Source organism: Phocoena sinus, chromosome 5, assembly GCF_008692025.1.
Source record: "Phocoena sinus isolate mPhoSin1 chromosome 5, mPhoSin1.pri, whole genome shotgun sequence".
Taxonomy (NCBI): Eukaryota; Metazoa; Chordata; class Mammalia; order Artiodactyla; family Phocoenidae; genus Phocoena; species Phocoena sinus.
Genome location: NC_045767.1, coordinates 373,239 through 399,849, shown reverse-complemented (window position 1 = coordinate 399,849; position 26,611 = coordinate 373,239). Strand labels below are relative to the sequence as shown.

The following is a 26,611-nucleotide window of genomic DNA, read 5'->3' as shown; positions in this document are numbered from 1 at the left end:
GTCTGGGATGTGGGGGCCGGTTGGAGAGCCCAGCAGCTGCCAGGGCCCTCTGCCCGTGGGACGTGGGCTGAGTCACAGGACGTGCTGCCTGTTGAGGACCCAGGCCACATCGCACACCCACACCCACCATGGGGCTGCGGCCGCAGCTGCCCCGGAACCACCCGCTGCCTGCGGCCCCCCCCCGCCCCCCGCGGCTCATCTCCACTCGGTCGAGGCAGACAACAGGCACGTGGGACACAGTGACACTCCTGGGAGACTCTTGTCTGCAACAGTGGAAGACAGTCTGAGGGGCTGAGGTAGAGCATGAAACTTCACAAGGAAAACAAAACCCGAGGCCGGGCCACCGGCCGGACACTTGGACCTCAGGCAGGGGACCGGGGCCGCACTAGCAGGGAGCGGGGAGGAGCGGGGACTGCGCGTCGTCCGTGGCTCCAGGCACCGGCCGGGTGTGTGTGGGCCGGGCTGGGCCCCGCAGGCCCCGCAGGCCCCGCAGGCCGGCCAGCGCCAGGCGCACCAGAAGCCGCAACAGGAGGAAGGTGAAGGGCACGGCGATCTGCATGGCGTGGAAGATGGCCGTGCTGAAGCTGCTGAGCACGCAGGTGCAGGCGAAGGCCAGCAGGCTGGCACCGGGGTAGAGCACGAGCTTGGCGAACATGAACGCGTGCTCCCGGCCCCCGAACCGCACCGAGGGCTGCAGCGTCTCCCCCTCCTGCAGCAGCGCCGTGGTCCAGATGGCGAACTGGAAGATGCTGGCGAAGAAGATGATGGCGCAGCTGACTCGCACGCTCTCCAGCTCGTCGTGGGGCCGCCTCGCGAAGGCCGACGTCTGCTGGTAGGCCAGGGGCAGCCCGCCCACGAAGGCCAGCGAGAGCGTGTTGAGCAGGCCCATGGGCTGCGTGGCCTTGCGGATGTGCAGGAAGAGCGAGTGGTGGGCGAACCAGAGCAGGCCCACCGTGGCGAAGGAGCCGAAGTAGGCCAGGAAGTGCGGCCCGGACGCGCCCAGCGCCGCCACTAGGCTGCCGTGGAACTTCACCTTCACGTCCTCGGAGTCTGGGACGTTGTCCTCACTGAGGGGTGAGATACACGGCATCTGCGGCGGCCCCACCTCGGGTGTCCGTCCCGGGCTGCCCGCCCCCACCCCATCCCAGCCCCTGTGCGGGCTGCCGGCCCCCCGCACACTTGAACTTCAGATGAACGGACGGCGTACACTAAGACTGCGCGCGCCTGTGTTCACACACGCAGCGCCGTTCACCTGAAGTTCAAGCTCAACTGCAGCCTGTGTTTCCTTGGCTGACCGCAGCCCTGCCCGCCGGACCCTGGGCTGGTGAGCGGCACGGGGCCCTGAGCCCGCAGCCCCTCTGGCGCCCACGGGTGGGTGCTCCTGAGGCCTGCCCACCGTCCTGCAGCGGCCCGTCCACTTCGGGAGCGGTCCCACAGACCTGAAGGGCTTTGCCTCCAAGGTCCTCAGGTTCCTGGGCAGAACTTTATTTTAAGGAGCGATTCTAAGGCACATCCGGCACAGGCTTCTCCCCACTGAGGTCATGGGGCTGCTGCCCTGCAGCCACGCAGCCCAGACACACCTCTGTGCCCATGATGGCGGCAGCTGCACGTGTGCTGGTGGGGCTGGGGGCAGGAGACAGAGTCTGGGGGCTTCTTGGGGATCCCCACCTGGGTCCTCGGGGCTGTGGCTCTGGGTGGAGGAAAGAACCCTGACCGCCCACCCCCCCCACCCCGGGGTTCCCAGCCACAGCTGGCTCCTTGCTACCACCCAGCAGGGGACCCAAGCCAGCATGGCCTGGCTGCAGGGCAGAAGCAAAGCCAGATCACCCCAGAACCTTAGGTCTAGGTCTCAGAGATTGGTACCAATGGACATTTGCTCCCAATTTTTAAAAATTCACAAATTACAGTAGGAAAAAGCTACGAAGAGAAATTTAGGAGCATCAAGACCTTAGGTGAGGGGCTTCCCTGGTGGTGCAGTGGTTAGGAATCCGCCTGCCAATGCAGGGGACACGGGTTTGAGCCCTGGTCTGGGAAGATCCCACATGCCACGGAGCAACTAAGCCCGTGCGCCACACTACTGAACCTGTGCTCTAGAGCCCGCGAGCCACAACTACTGAGCCCACGTGCCGCAACTACTGAAGCCTGCGCGCCTGGAGCCCGTGCTCTGCAACAAGAGAAGCCACTGCAATGAGAAGCCCGTGCAGCACAACGAAGAGTGGCCCCCGCTCGCCGCAACCAGAGAAAGCCCGCATGCAGCAACGAAGACCCAACGCAGCCAAAAATAAATAAATAAATAAATAAATTTATATTAAGGAAGAAAAGACCTTAGGCGATCAGTTACAGAACATAAATCAGAGCATTTTAACGTTAACAAAATAAGAACGTGCTGAAGTACGACCAAGGAATAAAAGGCTTCAAAGAAAAGACGGAAGACTTGAAAAAGCAGCAGATAAAACAGATAAAATGGCAACAGCTAAGGTTGGAACTGTGACAGACCGCAGAGGCTGCCTGGCCGAGCAGAAGCGCAGGAGTGAAGGGAAGAGGCGGGCTCGGAGCAGGAGAGGAGCGCGGGGAGCCGGGGCCGCCCACCCTGCGTGTGCAGCTCTGGGAAGGACGAGGACCGGGCCCTTCTCAGGCGGGAGCCCCTCGGGGAGGGTGGGCCTGGAGACCTCGGCGCCTCTGTGGGGCTGGTGGAGGAGTCTTGGCCCAGCGGGTCCTCACCAGATGTCCAGGATGAGCAGCGTGGCCACAATGGCGTAGACCCCGTCGCTGAAGGCCTCCACCCGTTCCTTGCTGAGCGGCTCGTGCAGATCAAAGGTGAAGATCTCTAGGCTGTGAGCCGGGGGCTCCCTGGGGCCTGTGGGAGGGGCAGCCAAGCCCTCAGGGCCTCGGGCCAGCTAGGAGGCCCCGCAGGGACGCCGCCTACCCAGCCCGTGTCCTGCGCGCCCCGGCGGCAGCCCCAGCACCCCACACTCCAGCCCCGCCTGGCACCTACCCACAAGCCTGGCTCTGCACCAGCCGGCGACCTTGCTGACGTAGGGCAGGAAGATGACTGTCGCCATCAGCAGGTACGCCTGCACGAGACAGGGCACGGGGCACGTCAGGGCGCGTGGTGCCTCCACCGAGGGGCCCAGCCAGGAATCCCACCCCAAAGCTGCCCGCCCGGAAGGGATTGCAGCTCGAGCAACAGGAGACGAAACGGGTGAATCATCCGTCATCAAGACAGAAACCTTCTGTGCATAGAAGAACATTACCGGCGGCTGAAGAGACACTGCACAGAACAGAGGTGTTTGCAGACCACACGCCTGGTAAGGGTTACTATCCAGGCTTCATAAGGAACCCCGACAGCTCCACGACGGAGAGACAAATAACCCAACTGAGAAATGGGCCATGGACTTGAACTGACATTTCTCCGAAGAAGAGACGCCGCCCCGACACGTGTGGGGAGGCGCTCAGCACCACTAACACTCGGGGAAACGCCAGTCACAACCACGAGGAGAGCAGCGCACACCTCAGGACGCTCCCAGCGGGAACAGGAAGCAGCCGTGCTGGGGTGGGGTGGGGCTGGAGCCCTGTGCGCCGTCGGCCTGAACGTAAATGGTGCAGCTGCTGGAGAACTGTAGGGAGGTTCCTCAGAAACTAAACGGGGAATCGCCACAGGACCCGGCAAGTCCACTTCTGGGCACACCCATGCTCACCGCAGCCACCGAGTGTCCGTGGGCGGGTGATGGGGCCCATCCACACAGTGGGGTACTACCGGCTAATGAAAAGGAAGGGAATCCTGACACCGGCGACGCGGATGCACCTTGAAAACATGCCGCGTGAAAGAAGCCAGACGTAGAAGCCCCCTATTTCATAATTCCACTTATATGAAGGAACCAGAATAAGCAAACCCCTACAGACAGAAAGTAGACTCGCAGTTTCTCGGGACTGAGGGTGGGGAGACAGGGAGTGGCTGCTCACGGGCTCAGGGTTTCTGTCTCGGGGGAATGAAAAGTCCCAGAACCAGAGGGAGGTGATGCACGGTGACGTCGGCAGTCAATGCCGCCGAGCTGCACGCCGCAGATAAAATGGTCACAGTGGTCAATTTTTTTGCTACGCGGACACCCAGTTATTTTAAACAGGGAGGCTGGCGGGCCAGGCGTAATCCCGGGCCCGAGGTGGCCGCAGAAGGCTCTTCGCCCAGCCCTGTCGCCTCGGCGGTGGCCCCTCTCAGCGAAGGGCTTCCACCCCGTCCTTCACAGCCATGCTTCAAGGTCACCTGGCACCTGGCCTGGTGAGGGGACTCAGGAGACGACGGGCACCTCGGGGACAGACGGGGGGCGGCCGGCATCACAGCTCTGCTTACGACCTCCAGTCTCCACACGTCAGAAGGCCACACCATACACGTCACTCAACACACACACACCAAGGGGGCGGAGTGTCCCAGGTGCCTGGCAGGTAAGTGCAGAGGCCCCGGGGGGCGACGGTGGCCACGCAGGATCGGCGTGTGTTCTGTGTGTGCACGTGTGCTGTGGGGTAGGAGGGAACAGAACAGCCCGAGGGGGAGCCTGAGTCCCGGGGCGGGGGGCGATCCAAATGGCCGCGGGGACCTGCCCAGGCCTGGGGGAGCGCGAGTCCCGGGGCGGGGGGAGATCCAAATGGCCGCGGGGACCTGCCCAGGCCTGGAGGAGCGCGAGTCCCGGGGCGGGGGGAGATCCAAATGGCCGCGGGGACCTGCCCAGGTCTGGAGGAGCGCGAGTCCCGGGGCGGGGGGAGATCTAAATGGCCGTGGGGACCTGCCCAGGTCTGGGGGAGCCTGAGTCCCGGGGCGGGGGGAGATCCAAATGGCCGTGGCGACCTGCCCAGGTCTGGAGGAGCGCGAGTCCCGGGGCGGGGGGCGACCTAAATGGCCGTGGGGACCTGCCCAGGTCTGGAGGAGCGCGAGTCCCGGGGCGGGGGGAGATCCAAATGGCCGTGGCGACCTGCCCAGGTCTGGAGGAGCGCGAGTCCCGGGGCGGGGGGCGACCCAAATGGCCGTGGGGACCTGCCCAGGTCTGGAGGAGCGCGAGTCCCGGGGCGGGGGGAGATCTAAATGGCCGTGGGGACCTGCCCAGGTCTGGAGGAGCGCGAGTCCCGGGGCGGGGGGAGATCCAAATGGCCGTGGCGACCTGCCCAGGTCTGGAGGAGCGCGAGTCCCGGGGCGGGGGGCGACCCAAATGGCCGTGGGGACCTGCCCAGGTCTGGAGGAGCGCGAGTCCCGGGGCGGGGGGCGACCTAAATGGCCGTGGGGACCTGCCCAGGTCTGGAGGAGCGTGAGTCCCGGGAGCAGCCGGCACAGGAAGCTGGCATGGGAGGCCCTGGGCCCCGAGTGCCACCAGTGGAGGAAGGTGGTCCAGAGGGAGGTCAGCACGGCCTGGGCCAGGGCAGTGAGCAGTGGCTGGCCCTGGAAGGTGGGCCCCGCACAGCGTCCCACGTGAGGGGAGGGGCTGGTGAGGACGCCTGGAAGGATGGCCGTGGGCTCGTGGGGAGGCTGCCGGGGGTGGGCCTGGGGGCCAGGAGGCTCTGACATGCCTCGTCTCACAGGGGACGAGGGGTCAGACCCCCACTGTGGGGAAGGAGCGGGAGGGATGGAGAGGAAGGGGCAAAAAACGCAGCACAGAGAAACGACCGACCGCTCCCTCCGAGGCCGCAGACCCCCCAGCGCCACCGAGGACCCTCCTCTCCCCAGCGTGGCGGCCCAGCGCCCGCCTCCCGCCACTGTCATCCCGTGAGGGTGTGGCCACTGAGCAGGCTCATCGCGGTCCCCGGCAGCGCGCGGGGCCCTGTCTGCCTGCCCCAGGGCTTCCCGGGGCCAGTGTCCAGGCCCGGCCAGTGGGCACGGCCCCCGTGGGCCTCAGCTCTGCCTGCTTCTCCTGACCCAGGCCGCACGTACCACGTCCCAGCCGTGCCCTCCGTCCTCCAGGCGACGACCCTCACCGCCCCTCAGCCCCTGACCTTGTCCCCAGAGCCAGGAGGGGCTGTCCCACCGGAAGCCCGGACACAGTGGGCCCCTCAGTCCCGCCCTGCTGTCTCTCCGTGCCTCCCCATCGCCAGCCCCACCCTGCGACACCCCGCCTGACCCCGAGGGCCCCCGCAGCATCCCTCCCGCCCGAGAGGAGCGGGGCCCACCCGAGGCGCAGCCACTGTACGGCGAGGGGACCGAGTAGAAGCCCGAGGCCCGGCCCCACCTCACACGCCAGCGTCCACCCTCCCCTTTACCCACCCGTGGCCTGACCTGGGGCACCCTGGACACTGGACCCCAGCCTCCAGCCCCAACCTCCAGGGTGCGGCTCTGCAGGCCTTGCCATCCTGTTTGTTTTAAACTTGGAATTCTCTTAAAACACTTACTAGATGTTTAGAGTAACGTTAACTGTTCGTGTTTTCACACGTCTCATGATGCTCTGGGTGTAGAGATTCACTTTACTTCACTAGAGCTCAGTTAAGGGCAGCAGCTGTGCGTCCAGCTTCTACAACCAGCTCTGGGACGGCGGCTCGCTAGGGTTTCCCTTCCCCTTCCCGGATGACGGAAGCTGCACCAAACCAATGTGCTCGCCAAGTCAGCCGTGGGCTCAGCGCCGGCAGCTCGGCCAGGACGGACCCTCCGTATACACTGTTGCTACCGCGTATAAAACGGAACTAATGAGAACCTACAGGGAACCCTACTCAGTGCTCTGCAGTGACCTAGATGGGAAGGAAATCCAAAACAGAGGGGATGTATGTGTACGTAGAGCTGATTCACTGCTGCACAGCAGAAACTAACACGACGGTGTAAAGCAACTACACTCCACTAAAAAGAAGTAAATAAATAAATAAGTAAATTAAAAAAAGAAAAGCACGACCTGCAGGCTCGAGGGCGCCGTGGACGGAGTCCCGCACGGCTCTGCCCGCGCGGCCGCCGTCTCTCCCTGGACGCTGGGGGTGCGTCCCCCCGGCCCTCGCCCAGCTCCATCCACGCCTGCACCTCTCCCTTCTCCACTCCAGTCTCTCCTGCTCTGGAGTTTCTTTCTCCACTTTCTCTCTCTTCTGGCGGCTCATGTTCCTATGCACGCACGTCTTTAGAAGGCACGCGGCCTCCCGGGCCTACAGGGTGTGCGCCGTGTTTGCCCACGCGGGCTCCTCCCCGCAGAGCAGCCCCCCGGTGGGCCCCCCGCACAACCCCCCGGCGCCCCCACCCCGACTCACCACTGGGTAGAAGAAGAGGGAGAAGCCGGCCGCAGCCAAGCACAGCGCCGGGCCCCGGAGAACGATGCCCAGGATGTGCTGCCGGTAGAGGGCCCGGTGGGCCGAGCGCTCGATCTGGGGACTCAGCAGGTGTGGGCGGTGGAAGGCGTAGACCACGATCAGCGCCTGCGGGAGAGGCAGGCTGCAGGGTGCGAGCGGGGCCTCGGGTGGGGCTCGCTGCAGGATGTTCTGGGGGCGCAGAGTGGACGGGAGCCCTCGCTCTGCGCTGGGGGTCGGGTGTGGGTCTCACAGAGCCCTGCCTGAGGGTGCCGGCGGCCCCGTTTCACTCTCTCTCCCCGTCAGCACAGGAAGCCCAGGCCCCAAGCGTCTCTGGCTTTGCCCTGCCGCGGCCCACGCGGGTGCCCTGTGGCAGGTGCTGCGTGGCAGGTGGCGTCTGCACGGCTCCTGCCACGGGCGGCCCCGCACGCGCTACATCTCCTGCTCCACGAGGACGGGGTGTGGGGGCGGGGCGCCGGTGTCCTACCTGCACAGCCCCGACGGCCATCACACACACACAAAACAGGAGGATGCCCAAAGGCACCTCGGGGAAGGCCACCATCAGGGAAAACTGCAGCCAGAAAAAAACCCAGAATCAGGACCGCAGGCCCCAGGGCCCGTGAGCCCCGTGCATCAGCTGGGCTCCACCGCTCAGCGGCAGAGCCATCCTGGGTGGGAGCGGCCCGAGCCCTGGAGGCGTCTCTCTCACCAGAGCCGTCCCACCCAGAGCTGGAAGCCTTTAAAGCTGCGCGCATATCAGACTCATAGACTCCCCAGACCCCAGTTCTCCGCGATGTGCTACATACCCAGAGCCCCGCTCTCTGTCAGAACCAGAGGGAGCTGCGGGTGAGGAGACGGAGGGGTCACGTGCTGGGGACGAGCCCAGGTCGGCCAGGAGGCCGTGGGCTCCGGGGTTCAGGCAGGAGCCGAGAGCCTCAGGGAGCACGGAGAGGGCGCCCCTCACTGCGCCCCTGGAGGCCAGGCTGGTCTCCGCCCCTGACAGCCCCGCCTGGGGCCCTGGAAGCCTCCCCGCTCCGTCCAGCCTGGAAACCCAGGGTCGGCCCTTCCCCAGGAAACTTCTCTCCTCTCTGCAACCCCGTGGTCCAGGCCCCGGGCCTCCCAGTGGTCTGAGAGCTTCTGAGAAGGGAGCGCCTTAGGGTCAGAGCCCTCCTGTGCAGGAGGGCAGGCTGGACCCGCAGGTGGAAGAGGGGGTGGAAATCCCTGGGACTCACTGTGAACGGCAGGAAGGTGATGCTCATCATGCAGGCCTGGGAGGGCGGGAGGGAGGGAGGGAGGGGTGCTGAGGGCGGCGTGCGGGGCCCTGGGAGTGGGCACATCCCAGCCCGCACACCCAGGGGGCACCCACCGGGGAGCTGAGCACAGGCAGAAGCCAAAGGAGAAACTCACCAGGTTAAGCAGGGCAAGCGTATCGTCTATCTTCCCAACAACCTGGAACAATCTCAACAATTTAAGGAAAACAGGAAAAGTCATGCTGTCAGTAAATGTGGTTCTAACGGCATCAAATACAGACACTCATACGACAGAGACGGTCTCACACCGAGACGGAAAGACGTGGGCAGAAGCCTGAAAACGGAGGCCGGAAGCAGGCAGAGCTCCCAAGGCCCCAGCCCCTCCCCGGCCCCCACACGGTCCCCCCCAGGGTTCTGGCCCACGAGAACGTGGCCTTCTCCCCCCACTGGGGAGGTCTGCACTGCTGGGGGGCGTTCTGGAACCGAGACGCCAGCACCCCAGCCCATCCCCACCCACCTCCGGGGGTCCTCCTGGTCCTTGCGCCCCGTCGGGGGCTAAGGTGATGCCCACAGCTCTGGGCCCCTGTCCCCCTTGGGTCCTAAGGAACCTTTTCCTCCTTAACCGAGAGCTCGGGCCCTGGAGCGTGTGTCCCGAGGCCCCAGCCTCCTCACCAGAGTCCAGGGACCAGGACGGAGGGGCCGTGCACAGCACGTGTGTCACAGTGCAGTAGAGGTGGGCAGCCCACAGCCCTGCCCTTGCCCTGCCCGGGCTCACGGCGGCCCGAGCAGCGCTGCACCCGGCACCCCGTTCATCGTCCCGGGCCTGGGGTGTAAGCCCTGTTGCTGCCGTGTGCAGAGGAGAAAGCAGAGGCCTGACCCGGCAGGGGGCGCCGGGGCAGGGGAAGGGAGGGGCAGCCCACTAACATGACCCCTCGTGACTCAGCCCCAGAGGGCGGGGCCGCCATCCACCCCGAGGACAGCTCATCAGTGCTGAGTGCACCCCCACTGCCACCCTGACCCTCGGCCAGGGCGAGGCCACACCTGCTGGGCACACACCCAGCCAGCCACAGAGATGTGGCTGCCAGCCCAGAAACAGGCCCCAGCCTGCCCGTACCTCGTGTGTGCCGCCCAGGCCACGGTCACGATGAGGAAGGTCATCAGGTACACAGCGATCCTCGTCGCTAGAAGTTTCTGGACACTCTTGTCAAACTCCTGGAACAGAAGAGCGTCACCATCAGACGCAGATTCACCCGTGGCAGCCGGCGGCCCCGCCCCCGGGCGCCAGGCCCTGGGGGGCCGGAGAAGTACCTGGGAGCCCTCGCCTCCCCCCATCAAGGCTCAGCCTCAGTCCCGGGCTGTCCCTGAGGCCCCTGCGGAGGCCCCCCATCTTCCCAACGTGGCAGGCCCCCAGAAATGCCAGCTCTGGAGGCAGAGAGGTCTCCGTCGAGCCTCTCCCGGGATCCTGGCAGGGTGGCCACAGGCCGTGCGGCCGCACGAAGTCACGGCGTCGCCGGGTAAGGGATCCCGAAGCAACTGCGAGGCCTGGCGAGAGGGCCGCGGTGTCTGGACGCCAGGTGACGGGCTGCGCAGGAAGCTGGGCCCCAGGCCGGGAGAGGGTTTTACACTTTGTCAGCAAAAACTCCAAATGCAACCTTGCCCGTGTCTGCTGCTCCTCTGAGACCACATGGGCAGCACCGTTTCCAGATCCCTGGGTCCCTCTGGCCTTGATGAACCTTCTCCTTCATGTCAGGACCATCCTCAGCGCCTTCCCTGAGGGGGTCTCCCCGCCTCCGCGGAAGCTTCTGGCTCAGAGCCCTCTCGTGGGTCAACAGAGGTCACGACCCCGACCGCAGAGAGGCAAGGAGCTCCAGGCCCGCGCATCCCATCCCCTCCCGCATCTCACGTGCACACCCACCACCCTGTTCTGAGATTGGTGGCACCGAGGTCCCCAGAAGGCTCTGGAGCGGGCACAGCCAGGAGAGCGTCGAGGCCCCCGGTGGGCACACGGCTTTCCTGAGCTTGGCCGGAGCGCAGCCCCCAGGCCCCCTTTGGGGAGGGGGTGCCCCGGAGCAGAGGAAGCCGCACGGGGCCCTTTGCTCACCGTGCCAGGTGCCAGTCGCCAAGGTCAGGCTCGACCATCATTTCTGTTTAATTCTCATCCAAACGCTATGAGCAGTAGCGCTGTCACCTCCCGCAGGTGACTCCCGGCAGCGTCCAGGCTAAGTGTGCTGGTTGGCCTGCAGCCAGACCACGGCCACACGTCCTGGGCCAGCACTGCGCATCCTGGAGCCCAGAGGTGACACCCGCTCGACGTGAGGGGCCCAAAGAGCCGTGCTTGCACACACACACGCCCGCGAACTCCGAATGTCTCCCGGAATCACGTCCGGTTTCTGAGGTGCTGAGACGTGTGGCCATTTTACTTATAAAATGGAAATATTCCAAATTGACTAGCAATGGAAACTCTGCTTTACAAAAACCTCGTTTCCCACTCACCTCCCTGCTCGTGGCGCAGGCCCACGCCCAGCAGGCCGGCCGCCCTCTGCCCCCAAGCACCTGCTCTGAGAGGCACGCCAGCGCGACAGACAGAGAGCCCAGGGAGCTTCCCCGCGACGCCTGCCGGCACAGTCCGCGCCAGCCTCCAGGCGCTCCTGCATTGCTCAGGGCTCAGCGCGAGGGCACCGGGGCTGGATGGCATCGCTGGGGGACGTGGCGGATGGCCTGGCCCTCCCAGCCGGGTACGCCCGAGTGGAGACTGGCCTCGAGCTCAGGGCCTGAGCCTCCTGGACCCTCGCCCGCACACCAGACACTGCAGACTGTTCCCAAGTACCTGTTCCGGGGAGATCTCCGTGTGGGTCACAGGCAGGATCTAGGAGAACAGACACAACACGAACCTGGGAACACTTCTTGGGCTGGGCACCGACCGCTCCCTGGACGCCACGTGCCGGGGGCGCAGGCCAGTGCTGGGCGGCTCCTCCCCACACCCCCAGTGGCCGCGGGGCCCGCACGGACCATTACGGTGGCAATGATGGACAGAAGCGCGTCGCTGAAGCTGAGCATGCGATGCGAACTCTGGATCCCGTCAGCCGTGTCCTCGTCCTGTGAGCCCGTGGAGGAGGCTCCCTGCCCACCTAGGGCCGGCTCTGGGGTCCGGGGCCCAGACATGGTGGTGCCTGGGAAGAAGCACAGGTCTGAGCCCGTGGGGTGCTCCTGGGGGGCGTGACACAGGCTGGGTGGGGCTGGGCAGAGGGGCCCTGCCGCTGCTTCCTCTGCCCTGTTCTCCTCTCCCAGTCAGCCTTCTAGAAGAGGGGCCTGTGACCTGGGAGACACACCCTGCGACCGTGTCCCCTCTAGGGACAGGAGAGGCAAGCGGAGGCACACGGCACGTATGGTGGGTGCTCCGGGGCTGGGCGTGACACCCTCGACCCCAACCAGACACCACCGTGTCCCTGCTCCCACTGCACCCTGCATCACAGCCATGATGCGACCTTTGGGGGAGTCAAGGTCCTGCGTGGAAAGCCAGCTGCCCCGGCTGCTGCCCCACTGGAGGGCGCTCTCGCTCCTCCTGTTGGCAGGCGGCCTGGGGGACTGGTCGGGCACCCGCCAGCGAAGCCCCCACGGCAGAGCTCCCTGGACAACTCAGTATCAGAGGTGGGCTGGGAAGACAAGCGAGGTGCCAGCTGACGGGGCTCCGGGCGGAAGAGATGCCAGTGCCTCCTGGGAACGGAGTCGGGGCCCCGCAGCGGGAACTCCGGGGGGCAGGCCGTGGCCGCTAGGAGGCACCAGGCTCCTTGCTTAAGGGCAGCATGCGTCCTCTGCCACGGAGCTTGCCTGGGCAGAGGGCCAGCATCGAGAGGTCGGGGCTGGAGTCATCCGCAAATGCTATCAGAGAGGACGGGATGCCCCGCGGTGGCGTGCGGGAAGCACTGCGCCGAGGCGCCCGGGACGGAGCTGGAGGGGGTCCGGAGCGCAGGACGCCAGGGCTCCCTCGGACGGGTGGCCCGAGTGGTAAACCCCCGAGAGGGAAGACTGGAAGCGAAACGGCGCCCTGGTCTTCACCCTGAAGAGGACACTGCCGACCCTGGCAAAGCGCCAGGAGCCTGAGGGAGAGGGAGAGTGAGGCGGAGATGCTCCGAGGGGCGGCCGGATGTCAAAACTAACAGCCGAGCCTCCCAGGACAAGACAAAACCAGAACCCCGCCCCCAGAGTGCAGAAGGGAGGCTCACGGGGACTTCCGGACAGGAAGGACAAAGTGCGGATACACGTGCGAGATACGCAGCAGCCCGGGAGGTGCAGAGGGAGCCGATGAGAGGTCAGCTTTGCACAGGCGGCAAGGGCGTGGGGGATGCAGAAGCTGGCAGGGGGTGCAGGGCACCTCAGCCACCGGGAGACCACTCAGCAGCTGGTCAGGGCTGCGGCGCCCACCCCTAGGCGGCCAGCCCCAGGGTGCACACAAGGTGGGGACTGCGGGCCTCGCGGAGCAGTTCACCTCGACACTGAAAGCCACACACGCTCTGACTGACAGGTGGCACATCATTAACCACTAAGGGAGCTGCTACCAAGGGCTGTAGACTGTCTGTGTCCCGAATATGCACGTGTCGCATGTCGAGCCCCACCCCGGGGGATGGGATAGAAGGTGGGGCCTCTGGAGGTGACTAGGTTAGAGGAGGCAGGGAGGGTGGGTCCCAGGATGGGATCGGTGCCCTGACAGGATGGGACCGGCGTGCTCCCTCCCTCTGCTGTGTGTCTACAGGCCGGGACGTGGCCTCACGGGAAACTGAACTGGCTGCCACCCTGATCTGGGACTTCCAGCCTCCAGGACTGTGAGAAATGAAGTCCTGTTGTCTAAGGTCCCAGCCCGTGGCATTTTGTCGTGGCAGCCAGAGCAGACTGAGACAGTAAATGACAACAGACGAAACAACCTACATGCATAAACTCAGAGGCACAACGCTGAGAGGGATGGATCACGTGCAGAAAGACGCACATCGTGTCGCACCACTGATGTACACACACACACCAGTGAGAGCACAGTAACACAAACAGGACAGCACTGCGGTGACCCAGGCAGGGAGGGGTGGAGGACGGGTGCAGATGTATCTCTAATTTCTCTCTCACTGGACCCACTTTTTAAAGTTTACACACAGGAAGAATCACTCCTTCTGGTGCCAGCGCCGAGATGTAGACAAATGCACAAGGCGTGTAACCGTGGCCCCAGTCACAAAGCAGTTCTGTCCCCGAGCAGTGCCTTTGGGGGCAGGCCTTCCTCGACCCAAACCCTGGCCACCGCTTGTGTCTTCTGTTGCTGTCGTTTTGCCCTTTCCAGATTGTCCCGTAAATGGCCTTGTACCCAGAGACCCTCTTGAGCCTGGCTTCCTTTACTCAGCACGGCGCGTCTGAGACGTGCCCGTGTCTCGGGAGTATCAGGAACATGGCTTTTACTGCTGTGTAGTTAATTGTACTCATGAACGTACCTGTTTATCCACCCACAAGTTGAGAAACAGGTCATTCACGGTTTTAGCAGTTCAGAATAAAGACACTATAAAGATGCACACACAGGTATTTGTGTAAACCTGTTTTATTTCTCTTGGGCGAATACCTCAGAAGGGGTCTGCTGGGTCATTTAGTAAGTACGGGTCAACTTTATCTGCCAAACTGTTGACCACAGCAGCCGCAGCACTCTGCATTCCCACCCTCAGCGTGTGAGAGCTGCATCTGCTCCTATCCTCGACAGCACTTGGTTTGGAGGGCCTTTTCAAAATTTAATGATTTTTTTTTTTTTTTTTTTTTTTTTTTTGCGGTACGCGGGCCTCTCACTGTTGTGGCCTCTCCCGGTACACGGGCCTCTCACTGTCGTGGCCTCTCCCGCTGCGGAGCACAGGCTCCGGACGCGCAGGCTCAGCGGCCACGGCTCACGGGCCCAGCTGCTCCGCGGCACGTGGGATCCTCCCGGACCGGGGCACGAACCCGCGTCCCCTGCATCGGCAGGCGGACTCTCGACCACTGCGCCACCAGGGAAGCCCCTATTTAATGAACTTCTAATTATAGCTGTGCCGAGAGATGTGCGGCCTCACCGTGGTTTAATTTGCACTTTCGTATCGACCAGCTGGGCATTCTCACATGCCTGCTTTTAAACTGCACATCTTCTGTGGCAAAGCGTCTGCTAGAATCTTTTGTTCACTTTTTTGAGGAGTGATTTGTATTCTTACTGAATTTTGAGAGTTCCTTCCACATCGTGGTTAGAAGTTCGGTGTTAGATATGTAATTCGCAGGCATTTCCTCGCAGTTTTGTGGCTTGTCCTTCCGTCTCTTACCTCTTCAGAAGAATGGCAGTTTTAAACTCTGGCGGGACTTCCCAGGTAGTCCAGTGGTTGAGACTTCACCTTCCAATGCACGGGGTGCGGGTTCAGTCCCTGGTTGGGGAGCTGGGATCCCATGTGACTCAAGGCCAAGAAACCAAACGTAAAGCAGGGGCAGCATTGTGACAAATTCAGCTGAGACCTTGGAGATGGTCCACATTAAAAAAAAAAAAAAACAATCTTTATATCTGGATGAATTCCAACTCGCCACCTTTTCATTTATGGATCATTCTCTTGGTGTCATATCTGACAACGCTTTGCTTAACCCAAGAGCACAAAAATTTTCTGTTTTCTTTTAGAAGTTTTAAAGTTTGAGGTTTTACTTTTGATCTACGATCAATTTTGAGTTAATTTTTATATAACATACAAAGTATAGTCAAGTTTCCCTTTCTTGCAGTTGGACGTCTGGTTTTTCCAACACTTCTTGTTGAAAAAACTGTCCCTTCTCCACTGAAGTGCCTTTGCACACACCCTGGTCAAAAACTAACAGACCACATTTGTGTGGGCCCATCTGGGGAGTGTCCATTCTGTCCCACTGACTATGCATTTATCCTTTGCCAGTTTCACACTGCCTTGATTATAGCTTCATAGTAAGTCTTGATATCTGCTAGAGTCCTCCAACTCTGTTTTTTTTTCCAAAACTGTTTGGATTATTCTAGTTCCTTTGCCTCTCTCTCACATGCCCCTGCTTGTTGGGCCCCTTTCATAGTTGCTACAGGAAGAAAGATGGGGTACAGCAGCCCTCACTGCCCAGGCCCACAACTGGGAACTGGCCTAGGGTCAAAGCCACGAGGAGGAAGAGTGAAAAAATGGAAAACTCACACGTGTGGTCACTGATTCAAGTTCCAACTGCCTTTCCAACCTATTGCCTTTTGCATACTTTTTCTTTTAATATTTTGTCCAGAGTTTTTACCTGTAATCAGCGGGAGAGGCAGCCTGAAGGGGACTTCCTCATCTTCGCCAGCACTAAACTTAATACTTTTTTCTTTTAATTTTTTAAAAAATATTTATTTATTTGGCTGCGTCAGGTCTTAGCTGCAGCATGAGGGATCTCTCGTTGCAGCGCGCAGGCTCTCTAGTTGTGGCACGCGGGCTCAGTAGTTGTGGCACACAGGCTCTAGAGCGCACCAGCTTCATTGCCCCGTGGCACGTGGGATCTTAGTTCCCTGACTGGGGATCGGACCCGCGTCCCCTGCACTGGAAGGCAGATTCTTAACCACTGGAGCACCAGGGAAGTCCTTAAACTTAATACTTTACTTTACAGAAGGGAGGGAGAGAGAGGAGCTGAGAAGAGCAGGCAGAGGGGTGAAGGGAAAAGAAGACCATCCGGACAAAAATAAGACAAAAGCTAATGTGTTTCTTGAGGCACGGGTTAATTTGGGGAAATAGATGTCCATTACATTGCTTTCTATACTTTTTGTATGTTTAAGTTTCTTTCAATTAAATTTTAGTTTTAAAAAGTCAGTAAATATCAAATATAGACACAAAAATCCTCAACAAAATGTTGACAAATGGATTCTGCAACATATAAAAAGAATTATATACCATGCTAAGTTTTATTCCAGGAACATAAGGTTGGTTTAAAATTAAAAAATCAATTACTGGAACACACCATATCAATAGAAAAAAGACAAAAACGATCATCTTAATCAATGCAGAAAAAGCATTTGACAAAATATAACACCTCTTCATGATAAAAACTAGTCAACAAAATAGGAATGGAAGGAAATTTCCTCAACCTGATACAGGGCTAATATCACACTCAACGGTGAGACTGAAAACCACCCGCCTCAGATCAGTGACAAGACGAGGATGTCTGCTCTCAGCACATCTATGCAACACTGCTCGCGGTTCTAACCATGGCAACTATGCAAGACAACGAAACGGAAGGCATAGAGCCTGGAAAGAAAGAAGTAAAACTGTCTCTATTTGCAGATGATGTGATTCTGTATATAGAAAATCCTAAGGAATCCACACAAGAAAACTATTAGAACTAATAAATGAGTTCAGCAAGTTTGCAGGAAATGAGATCAATATATAAAATAACTGCATTGCTATTCACTAGCAATAACCAATCTGAGAATAAATTTAAGAAAACAATTACATTTATAATAGTATCAAAAATACTTAGGAACAAATTTAACAAAGGAGTACAGGGACTCCCCTGGTGGTCCAGTGAAAAAGAATCCACCTTACAATGCAGGGGACACGGGTTCGATCCCTGGTCAGGGAACTAAGATCCCACATGCCACAGGGCAACTAAGCTTGCACGCCACAATTACTGAGCTCACGTGCCTCAACTAGAGCCCGTGCGCCACAACTACAGAGCCCACACGCTCTGGAGCCCGTGCGCCACAACTACAGAGCCCACACGCTCTGGAGCCCGTGTGCCACAACTACAGAGCCCACACGCTCTGGAGCCCACGTGCCCTGGAGCCTGCGTGCCACAACTAGAGAGGAGAAAACCTGCACGCCACAACTAGAGAGAAGCCCGTGCACCACAACAAAGAGCCCGCGCACTGCAAGGAAAGATCCTGCATGCCTCAGTGAAGATCCCGCGTGCCGCAACTAAGACCTGATGCAGCCAAAAATAAATAAATTAAATAAATAAATAGTAAATAATCTTTAAAAAAAAGGAGTACAAAACATTGTTGAAAGAGATTAAAGAAGACCTCAATGAGTGAAAAGACATCCTCTATTCATGGATTAGAAAATTTAATATTGTTAGCATGGCAATACTTCCCAAATTGGTCTACAGATTCAATGCAATCCCTATCAAAATTCCAGCTGCCTTCCATGTAGAAATTTACAAGCTGACCCTAAAATTCATATGGAAATTTAAGGGACCCCTGGCTATTTAAGGAGTAGCCAAAACAATCTTGAAAAAGAACAAACCTGAGGACTCACACTTCTCAATTTCAAAACTTAGTGCAAAAGCTATGGTAATCAAGTCGGTGCAGTATCGGCATACAGACAGACATATAGATCAATGGAAGAGAATTGACAGTTCAGAAGTAAATCACTACATTTATGGTTAACTGATTTGCAATAGGGTGTCAAAGCCATTCAATGGGGAAAGAATAGTCTTTTCAACAAATATTGCTGGGACAACTGGATATCCACACACAAAAGAATGAATTTAGATACTACCTCATGCCACGTACAAAAATTAACTAAAAATGGATCGAAGACCTAAATGTAAGCGCTAAAACACTGGAGAAAATCGTCATGGCCTCGTATTTGGCAAAGAGTTCTTAAGTACAACACCAAAAGCACAAGCAACGACAAAAAATAAATTGGAGTTCATCGAAATGTTACCTTTTGTGCCTCAAGGGACACTACTAAGAAAGTGAAAGACAATCCATAGAATGGGAGGAAATATTTGCAAGTCATGTATCTAGTAAGACTCTAGCATCCAAAATATATACAGGACTCTTACAACGCAACAGTAAAAAGACAACCCAATTCAAAGAATGGGCAAAGGATGTGAAAAGACATTTCTCCACAGGAGATATCCTAGTAGTCAATAAGCACATGAAAAGATGTTCAGCATTACTGGGTTGCGTTAGGGAAAAGCAAATCAAAACCACGAGACAGTCACCCTCCAGGATGTGGCCATAATACAAGTAAATGATGGACAACAGCAACTCTTGGTGAGGCTGTGGAGAAAACGGAGCCCCTGTGCACTGCTGGGCGGGAATGTAAACGGTGCGGCTGCTGTGCAGTATGGAGGGTCCTCAAAGAATTAAGCAGAGAATTAACAGAGGATCCAGCAATTCCACTTCTCGGTATATACTCAAAGGAATGGAAAGCAGAAACTCGAAGAGATATTTGTACACCAATGATCATAGCAGCATTGTTTGCAATAGCCAAGAGGTGGAAGCGGCGCCAGTGTTCATCTACAGATGAACGTCTGAAGAAAATGTGGCATCTCCATCTACAATGAAATATTATCCAACCTTAAAAAGGAAGACATTCTCACATGTTATGACATGGTTGAATCTTGAGGACACTATGCTAAGTGAAATAAGCCAGGCACAAAAGGATAAATACTGTCTGATCCCACTTATATGAGGTCCCTAGAGGAGTCAAGTTCATAAGGAAAGAAAGTAGAAGGGTGGTTGGCAGGAGCTGGGGGGAGAGGTGGGAGTTACTGCTTAATAGGACCAGAGTTTCAGCTTTGCAAGATGAAGAGTTCTGTGGACGGATGGTGGGGACGGCTGCACAGCAATGTGAATGCACTTAATGCCACTGAACTGTGCTCTCAAAAAGGGTTAAGATGGTAAATTTTGTTACGTGCATTTTACATGGCTAAAAAAAAAGCACCTGGCACATAAGTGTTCAAAAACATGTCAGCTACACCTAACCTTCATCACACACGAGTTTTTAAGACTCATGGTGATGAATGAAAGAACACCAGACTGAAGGTCGAGGAGTGGAGTTGAGAAATAATTTTTCTTAAGATGGAAGAGACTGAAGAATTGTTAAATTCCGATGGCAGGAAGAGGGAGTTGAAAATTCCTATAACAGAGAGGAGGTAACTGAAGGCTCGTGACCCTGCAGAGCCACGCAGGGTGCTGGCTACGCCTCAGGGTGTGGTGGGGCAGAGGTGTCCTGGGCGGGCTCAGTCTGGGAAAGCTCAGAATGGGAAATGCCCGAGTGCTGTCTGGAGATATTTATGACAAAATGACAATGAGAACAATATGTGACATCTGTCCAACATTTACTAAGTACCAAGCATTGTTCCAAGTACTTTATATGTCCTGTTTCTTCTAATTCTCAAACAATGCTGTGAGGATTATTGAAAGACAAATAATGACTCTGTGTGTATGTGTGTGCGTCTAATAGTGAGAGCTCGGTGTGCATCAAAGTGCAAGGAGTTTGATAAGGCTGGAGCACAGGCTCAAACTGGGAGGTGTACCTGAAGTATAAGGCAGGACTAAATCACAAAGAGCCTTGTAAGCTCCTTCAGGAGTGTGGAAATTATTGGGAAGACTATGCAGCGACTGTGTACTTTTCTTTACATACATACATATAAACATATGTATGTATTATATTCCGTATACAAGTCCATTATCAAATATTTTCTCCCAGTATGGGCTGTCTTTTCATTCTCTCAACATGTAAAAAAATATATATATATATTTATATATTTATGTGTGTGTATATATATATTTATGTGTGTATATATATATTTATATATTTGTGTGTATATATATTTATATATTTATGTGTGTATATATGTATTTATATATTTACGTGTATATATATTTATGTGTATATATATATATTTATATATTTGTGTGTATATATATACACACACATATATATTTAAATCAACAGACTTTTTTTTTTTTAAGCAGTTTTAGGTCTGCAGAATAATCGAAGGGAAAGTACAGAGAACTCCCATATACCTGTTCATTCCCCCCACCCTTTTCCCCACCATTAACATCTTACATTAGTGTGGCACAGTTAATGAGCCAACACCGACACACTGACACATCGTGTTGTAGTTTTATGGGTGCTGACAAATGCATGACTTGTATTCACCACTGTAGTACCATACGGAACGATTTCACAGCCCTAAAAATCCCCTGTGCTCCCCCTATTCATCCCTCCCTCCCCCCGAAACCCCTAGCAACCATGGACCTTTCCACTGTCTCCAGTTTTGCCTTTTCCAGAATGTCATGCAGTTGGAATCTAACAGTATGTGTCATTTTCAGACTGGCTTCTCTCACTTGGTGACATGCTTCTAAGGTCCTCCGTGTCTTTTTGTGGCTTGTAGCTCATTTCTATTTATTATTGAATAATACTCCATTTTATAGATTCACCACAGTTTATCCATTCACCTACTGAAGCACACCTGCAACAATGCATTTTGAAGTTCTTAAGTTTGATGAAGTCCTGTTTATCTATTTTTTAAAATTTATTTATTTATTTTTGGCTGTGTTGGGTCTTTGTTGCTGTGCGCAGGCTTTCTCTAGTTGCGGCGAGCGGGGGCTACTCTTCGTTGCAGTGCGCAGGCTTCTCGTTGCAGTGGCTTCTCTTGCTGCAGACCACAGGCACGCAGGCTTCCGTAGTTGCAGCACGCAGGCTCAGTAGTTGTGGCTCACGGTCTTAGCTGCTCCGCGGCATGTGGGATCTTCCTGGACCAGGGCTGGAACCCGGGTCCCCTGCATTGGCAGATGGATTCTCAACCACTGCGCAACCAGGGAAGCCTGTTTATCTATTTTTTATGGATTGTACTTTGGTGTCATATCAGACACTCTCACAGATTGTTTTCTGGAAGTTTTATGGGTTTTTTCATATATGATGCAGTGTATGGATTAACATTCTTTCTTTAAACATATGGATATCCAATCCTCCCAGCACCGCTTGTTGAAAAGACTACCCTTTCTCCAATTACCTCTATTCCTTATTCACAATCAACTGAACATATTTATACTCATGGGCCCATTTCTGGACTTTTTATTCTGTTCCACTGATCTACTTATACCTTTATACCAACACCACACTATTTGGAGTACTGAAATTAGATCGCATAAGTCATAAAAATCTGTCCTTGTTCAAACTTGCTTTGGCTATTCAGGCTCTTTCGCAGTTCCAAATGAATTTTAAGATCAGTGTGTCAATTAAAAACAAGTCTGCTGGGATTTTAATTGGAATGGCATTGAATCTATAGATTAATTTGATGTCCTAACGATCCTGAATTTTCTAAATTAATGAATACTGTGTACCTTTCCACTTATTAAGGTCTTTAGTGTCTCTGAGCAAACCTTTTTAGTTTTCAGTTATAAGTCTTGCACATCTATTTCAGATTTATCCCAAAGATTTGGTATCTTTTGATGCTCCTGTAAATAGTGGGTTTTTTTCTAATTTCAACTTCCAATATTTGTTGCTAGTTATTTAGAAATATGCAATAACTTTTTATTTATTTTGCATATTAACCTTGTATCCTGCAATCCTGCTAAAGTCACTAGTTCTAGTAGCTCTTTCTGTAGTTTCCATGCATTTTTTAACCTAGAACAATGATTCTCAACTGAGGGCAATTTTGCCCCTCAAGGGACATTTGCAATGCCTGGAGACATTTTTTTTTCCTAAGATTTTTTTTTGATGTGGATCATTTTTAAAGTCTTTATTAAATTTGTTCCACTATTGCTTCTGTTTTATGTTTTGGTGTTTTGGCTGCGAGTCATGTGGGATCTTAGCTCCCCGAAGATCATGTGATCTTCAAATAAACAATCTTCCTTATTCCTTTTCAATATGGAAGCTTTTCATTTCTTTTTCTTTTCTTTTTTTTTTTTAAAGGCAGAGGACTCAGTGAGTGAAGGTAGTGGGATGGAAATTAACTAGTTCATCTTTTTTTAAAAATAAATTTATTTATTTATTTTTGGCTGTGTTGGGTCTTCATTTGTGTGCAAGGGCTTTCTCTAGTTGCGGCGAGCGGGGGCCACTCTTCATGGCGGTGCGCAGACCTCTCACTGTCGCAGCCTCTCGTTGCGGAGCACAGGCTCCAGACATGCAGGCTCAGTAGCTGTGGCTCATGGGCCTAGCTGCTCCACGGCATGTGGGATCCTCCCAGACCAGGGCTCGAACCCGTATCCCCTGCATTAGCTGGCAGATTCTCAACCACTGCGCCACCAGGGAAGCCCCTAATTTCTTTTTCTTGCCTCATTACATTGGCTAGAATTTCTAGTACAATGTTGAATAGAAATGGTGAGACCAGAGACTTGTTCCCAATCTTGGAGGGAAAAAAAACATCCAGTCTTTCATCATTCCATAGGTCAGCTATAGGTTTTTCATAGATGTCCTTATTATGTTGAGGAAGTTTTCATTTTATTCCTAGTTTGCTGAAAGTTTTTTTTAAATCAGGAAATCGATGCTGGATTTTGTCAAATGCTTTTTCTTTTTTTTAATTTTTTTTTCGTCTGTGCAGGTCAGCATGTGGGATCTTAGTTCCCCCATCAGGGATCAAACCCGTGCTCCCTGGAGTGGTAGTGTGGAGTCAACCACTGGACCACCAGGGACATCCCCGTCAGATGCTTTTTCTATGTCTATTGAGATGACTGATTTGGTTTCCTTTTTCACCGTAATACTGTAAATTACATTGATCCATTTTTTAATACAAAGCCAACTTTGCAATCCTAAGATGAACCTCACTTGGTTATGTTGTATTATCCTTTTTATATAGTATTGGATTCAGTTTGCTAAAAAATGTTTTAAAAGAATTTTTATATCTTTGTCATGAGGAACATTAGTCTGCAGTTTTCTTTTCTTGTAATGCCTGTGTCAAACTTCGGCATTAGAAAAATGCTATCCTTATAGAATGAGCTGGCGTTCATATTTCCTTCTTTCAATTTTAAGAATCTATATAGAATTGGTATTATTTCTTCTTTAGTTTGGTAGAATTCCCAGTAAAGCCATCTAGGTATGGAATTTTCTTTTAGGAAAAGTTTTTAACTACAAATTCAATGCTTTAATAGTTATAGAGCTATCTAGGTTACCTATTTCTTCTGGAGTGAGTTTTGGCATTGTCTTCCAAGGAATTTGTTCCTTTAGTGCAAGTCGTTGAATTTATTGGCATAAAGTTGTTCATGTTCTCCGATTACCCTTTTGGCAATGATGTCATCACCTTCATTCATGATATTGTTAACCCTTTTTTTTCCTTGTTCAACCTGGCCAGAAATTTCTCTTTTTTATTTATCTTCTCAAAGACTCAGCTTTTGGTTTCATTGATTTTCTCTATTGTTTTTGTCTTCTATTTCATTGATTTCTGCTGGTATTTATTATTTCCCTTTTTGTACTTACTTTGAGTTTCATTTGCTCTTATTTTTCTAGTTTATTAAGACGAATGATTTGAGACCTATCTTCTAGTAGTGTTTTAGCCACAAATTTTGAAATGCTGCATTTTCATTTAGTTCAAAATTTTAATTTCCCTTTTGATTTCTCCTTTGACCTATGGGTAATTTAAAAGTGAGTCAGTCAGTTCTCAAACATTTGCATGATTTTCCAGAGATATGCTATTGATATCTAGCTTAATTCCACTGTGGTCAGAAAACATATTTGCCCAGAATATGATCCATCTTGGTAAATGTTGTTTATATATTTGATAACGTGTATTCTACAAATGTCCATTAAATCAAGTTGCTGGTGTCATTCAACTCTACCATACGCTTGGTCACTTTCTGGGTATTTGTTCTATCATTATCTGAGAAAGAAGTATTGAAATCTCCAACTACAGTTGTGGGTTTGTCTGTCTCTCCTTGCACTACTACTAGTTTTTGCTTCATGTATTTAAAAGCTTTGTTATCAGGGGCAGAACTGTTTTAGATTGTTATGTCTTTTCATGAATTCACCCTTTCATCATTATGAAATAATCTTCTTAACTTCTGATTATAGTCTTTTGTTATGAAATTTACTACAAAGGGACAGGTTTGGCGATGAAGACTATAAATTCAGTTTTAGACATATATATATATATATATATATATATATATATATATATATATGACATGTATACATGAGCTATCTCATGTATATGAGAGATACCTAAGAACAAATGTCTAAGAGTTCAGAAGGGAAGTGTGATCTGGAGACACAGATCTGGATTAAGATGGTGTTACTATAGCACCTAGTGCAGTGTCAGTATAAAAAGTGCTCCATCAGTATGAAACACAAAGTCTGAATAGACTCTTGTCTCCAAAGTAATTACACTATTAAAAACCTCCACGCAAATGTAGGTCATACCAGAATAAACCCACAGCCTCCAAACTCAGACGAGCCCTGGACTACATCATGCTTTCTAGTGAGTTATTCACTAGGTTTTCCACAAAAGCTATTTTAGATCTTTCCCACACTGCTCAAATCTTAGTTTTCTTACCTCCCTTCCCATTTTCGGGAGACGTTTTCTTCTCCTTATTCACAGTGAAAACAGAAGAAAACAGAGAATTCCTTTGCTTTCAATCCAATAAACACATAAAGTTACCTGCAACTACAACCCACCTTCCTCCCTTCCTTTTACGATGAAAAGTGATTTTCTTACATCCAAAGTGAACACTTCCCTATGCTCTGGATGGCATTCCCTCCTACCGTCTAGGGGACCACTTTGCACCTGTCCCTTCTTTCCCAGCAGACACTGACTGGCCCCCTTCCATCAGCTGGAGGCTGCTCAGCAATCTCCTATCCTACAACCTCTCAACATCCATCATAACTCTAGTTCCCACACTTTCTTCTCCATAGCCAAACTTACTGAGTTACCTCCACTTACCATCTCTCTCTCCATTTCTTTACTCTTCCACTCAGGGTAATGGAGAGTTTCCAATGAAACAATTTATTCTTGGCAAGGTCACCAAAGATCTCATTGTTGCTAAATCCAACACACATCTTTTCCTACTTTTAAATGACATTTGACACTTCTAATTACCACCACCCTCCCCAACATCTTTCTTTGGCCCAGTAACATAAAGCTTAGTTTTTTTTTTTTTTTTTTTTGGCAGTACACGGGCCTCTCACTGCTGTGGCCTCTCCCGTTGCGGAGCACAGGCTCCGGGCACGCAGGCTCAGCGGCCATGGCTCATGGGGCTAGCCACTCCGCGGCATGTGGTATCCTCCCGGATCGGGGCATGAACCCGCGTCCCCTGCATCGGCAGGCGGACTCTCCACCACTGCGCCACCAGGGAAGCCCTCTCTTACGTTTTATTCCTGCTTCCCTGGCTGCTCCTCCCCTCTGAAGACTGTACCTGCTTTCTAACTGCGGTGTCCCCTTGGTGCGCTCTTCCAAGTCAACTACCACCTACATGCTAGGGTCAACCAAATACAGCCTGGGCTCTTTCCTGAGCCCCCAATCCTTGTATTCCATTTACCAGACGAACACACCGGCTGAAAAAGCCACGTAACTTGTGTGGACTTCTAGCTGTACCACTAGCTGTAGCAACAAGACCCTGGCCACCTGGCCAGGTAATGACACTGCTGAGCACATTTTGCACCCAAAGGCGGGGTGTGGGGTGCGGGATTAACTATACTGTACGTTCTCCAAAATAATCTAGGATCATTAAGGCGAATACATAAAAAGATACTGCAAGCAGTAAAGCACTGCATGAACGAAGCTGCTTTATTATAAGGATAACGCACGTTAGCCCGCCTGGAAAGATACTTTTAGTAGCTTGAAATTCTAGGCGGGTTAAGATGCTGTCTGGGGCTTTCGGCTCCAGTTCTCAGTTTGGGGATGAACACTCCACACCAGGACCTACAGGAAGCAGCCGGGCACACAAACGAGCCAAGGGATCAGGCGAGTGGTGGTGTCTTACCTGAGGGGGCAGCTCTAGGTGACGGGTGACACGCGGTATTCTGGGTCCAATGCTGACAGATCTGACTTTTCTACAGAAGCTACAAAACTCGGTTTCTACAATTAACCTCTTCAGTCTTTCAGTAACAACCAACTCGTTAAAAAGACGGACACTGCGGGCCCCCCGGCGCTCCGAGCACAAGACTCGATCCTCCCGCCGTGCGGCCCAGCCCCGGGAGCCCCCGAGCACCAGCCTCCGCGGAAACGGCCACGTGGGGACGGTTGAGCGCCGCGCCGGGGTGCAGACCACCCAGGGACAGCCACTGCCGCCGCCGCCAGCCCTCTGTTAGCGCGACAACCGAAATCCGTTCCGAGGCCTGCGGCACCGCGCACGCGCACCGCCCCTCCCCCAGCCGGCACCCCGCCCTGCGCATGCGTGGCCGCTGGCGCGGCGGAAGTGAGGCGCCGGCGCTCTTCCGGGAGGC

The 26,611-nt window shown here is 54.0% G+C and overlaps 2 protein-coding genes across 6 annotated transcripts; both read right to left on the bottom strand.

Moving 5' to 3' along the window:
* Positions 1–240: 240 nt before the first annotated feature.
* TMEM175 (transmembrane protein 175) lies at positions 241–26,537 on the bottom strand. Of its 5 annotated transcripts, XM_032632375.1 has the most exons (11): positions 26,149–26,529; positions 11,499–11,659; positions 11,317–11,355; positions 9,604–9,701; positions 8,647–8,698; positions 8,472–8,507; positions 7,727–7,810; positions 7,204–7,368; positions 2,996–3,074; positions 2,722–2,857; positions 241–1,067 (listed from the first exon to the last, which is right to left on the bottom strand). In XM_032632375.1, exons 2-11 carry the CDS (start codon positions 11,649–11,651, stop codon positions 386–388), a joined length of 1,524 nt encoding a protein of 507 aa, XP_032488266.1. In that variant the 5' UTR covers positions 11,652–11,659; positions 26,149–26,529; the 3' UTR covers positions 241–385. The 5 variants fall into 5 exon arrangements, with proteins under 5 accessions (XP_032488266.1, XP_032488268.1, XP_032488267.1 ...); XM_032632377.1 differs by lacking the exon at positions 7,727–7,810 and having other exon boundaries at positions 26,149–26,522; XM_032632376.1 differs by lacking the exon at positions 8,472–8,507 and having other exon boundaries at positions 26,149–26,522.
* Positions 4,357–5,907, bottom strand: LOC116754136 (proline-rich protein 2-like). Its single transcript, XM_032632381.1, has 2 exons — positions 4,655–5,907; positions 4,357–4,592 (listed from the first exon to the last, which is right to left on the bottom strand). Exons 1-2 carry the CDS (start codon positions 5,744–5,746, stop codon positions 4,368–4,370), a joined length of 1,317 nt encoding a protein of 438 aa, XP_032488272.1. The 5' UTR covers positions 5,747–5,907; the 3' UTR covers positions 4,357–4,367.
* Positions 26,538–26,611: the final 74 nt, after the last annotated feature.

Excerpts from the sequence above, each read along its gene's own strand:
- LOC116754136 (XM_032632381.1), bottom strand. The coding sequence starts at position 5,746 with ATGACAGTGGCGGGAGGCGGGCGCTGGGCCGCCACGCTGGGGAGAGGA. Across the intron at positions 4,593-4,654 it reads GCTCCTCCAGGCCTGGGCAG|GTCCCCGCGGCCATTTGGAT; the intron begins GTCCCCGCGGCC and ends AGGCCTGGGCAG.
- TMEM175 (XM_032632375.1), bottom strand. The coding sequence starts at position 11,651 with ATGTCTGGGCCCCGGACCCCAGAGCCGGCCCTAGGTGGGCAGGGAGCC. Across the intron at positions 7,369-7,726 it reads TGGCCGTCGGGGCTGTGCAG|GCGCTGATCGTGGTCTACGC; the intron begins GTAGGACACCGG and ends CCTCTCCCGCAG. Across the intron at positions 3,075-7,203 it reads CCCTCTTCTTCTACCCAGTG|GCGTACCTGCTGATGGCGAC; the intron begins GTGAGTCGGGGT and ends TGTCTCGTGCAG.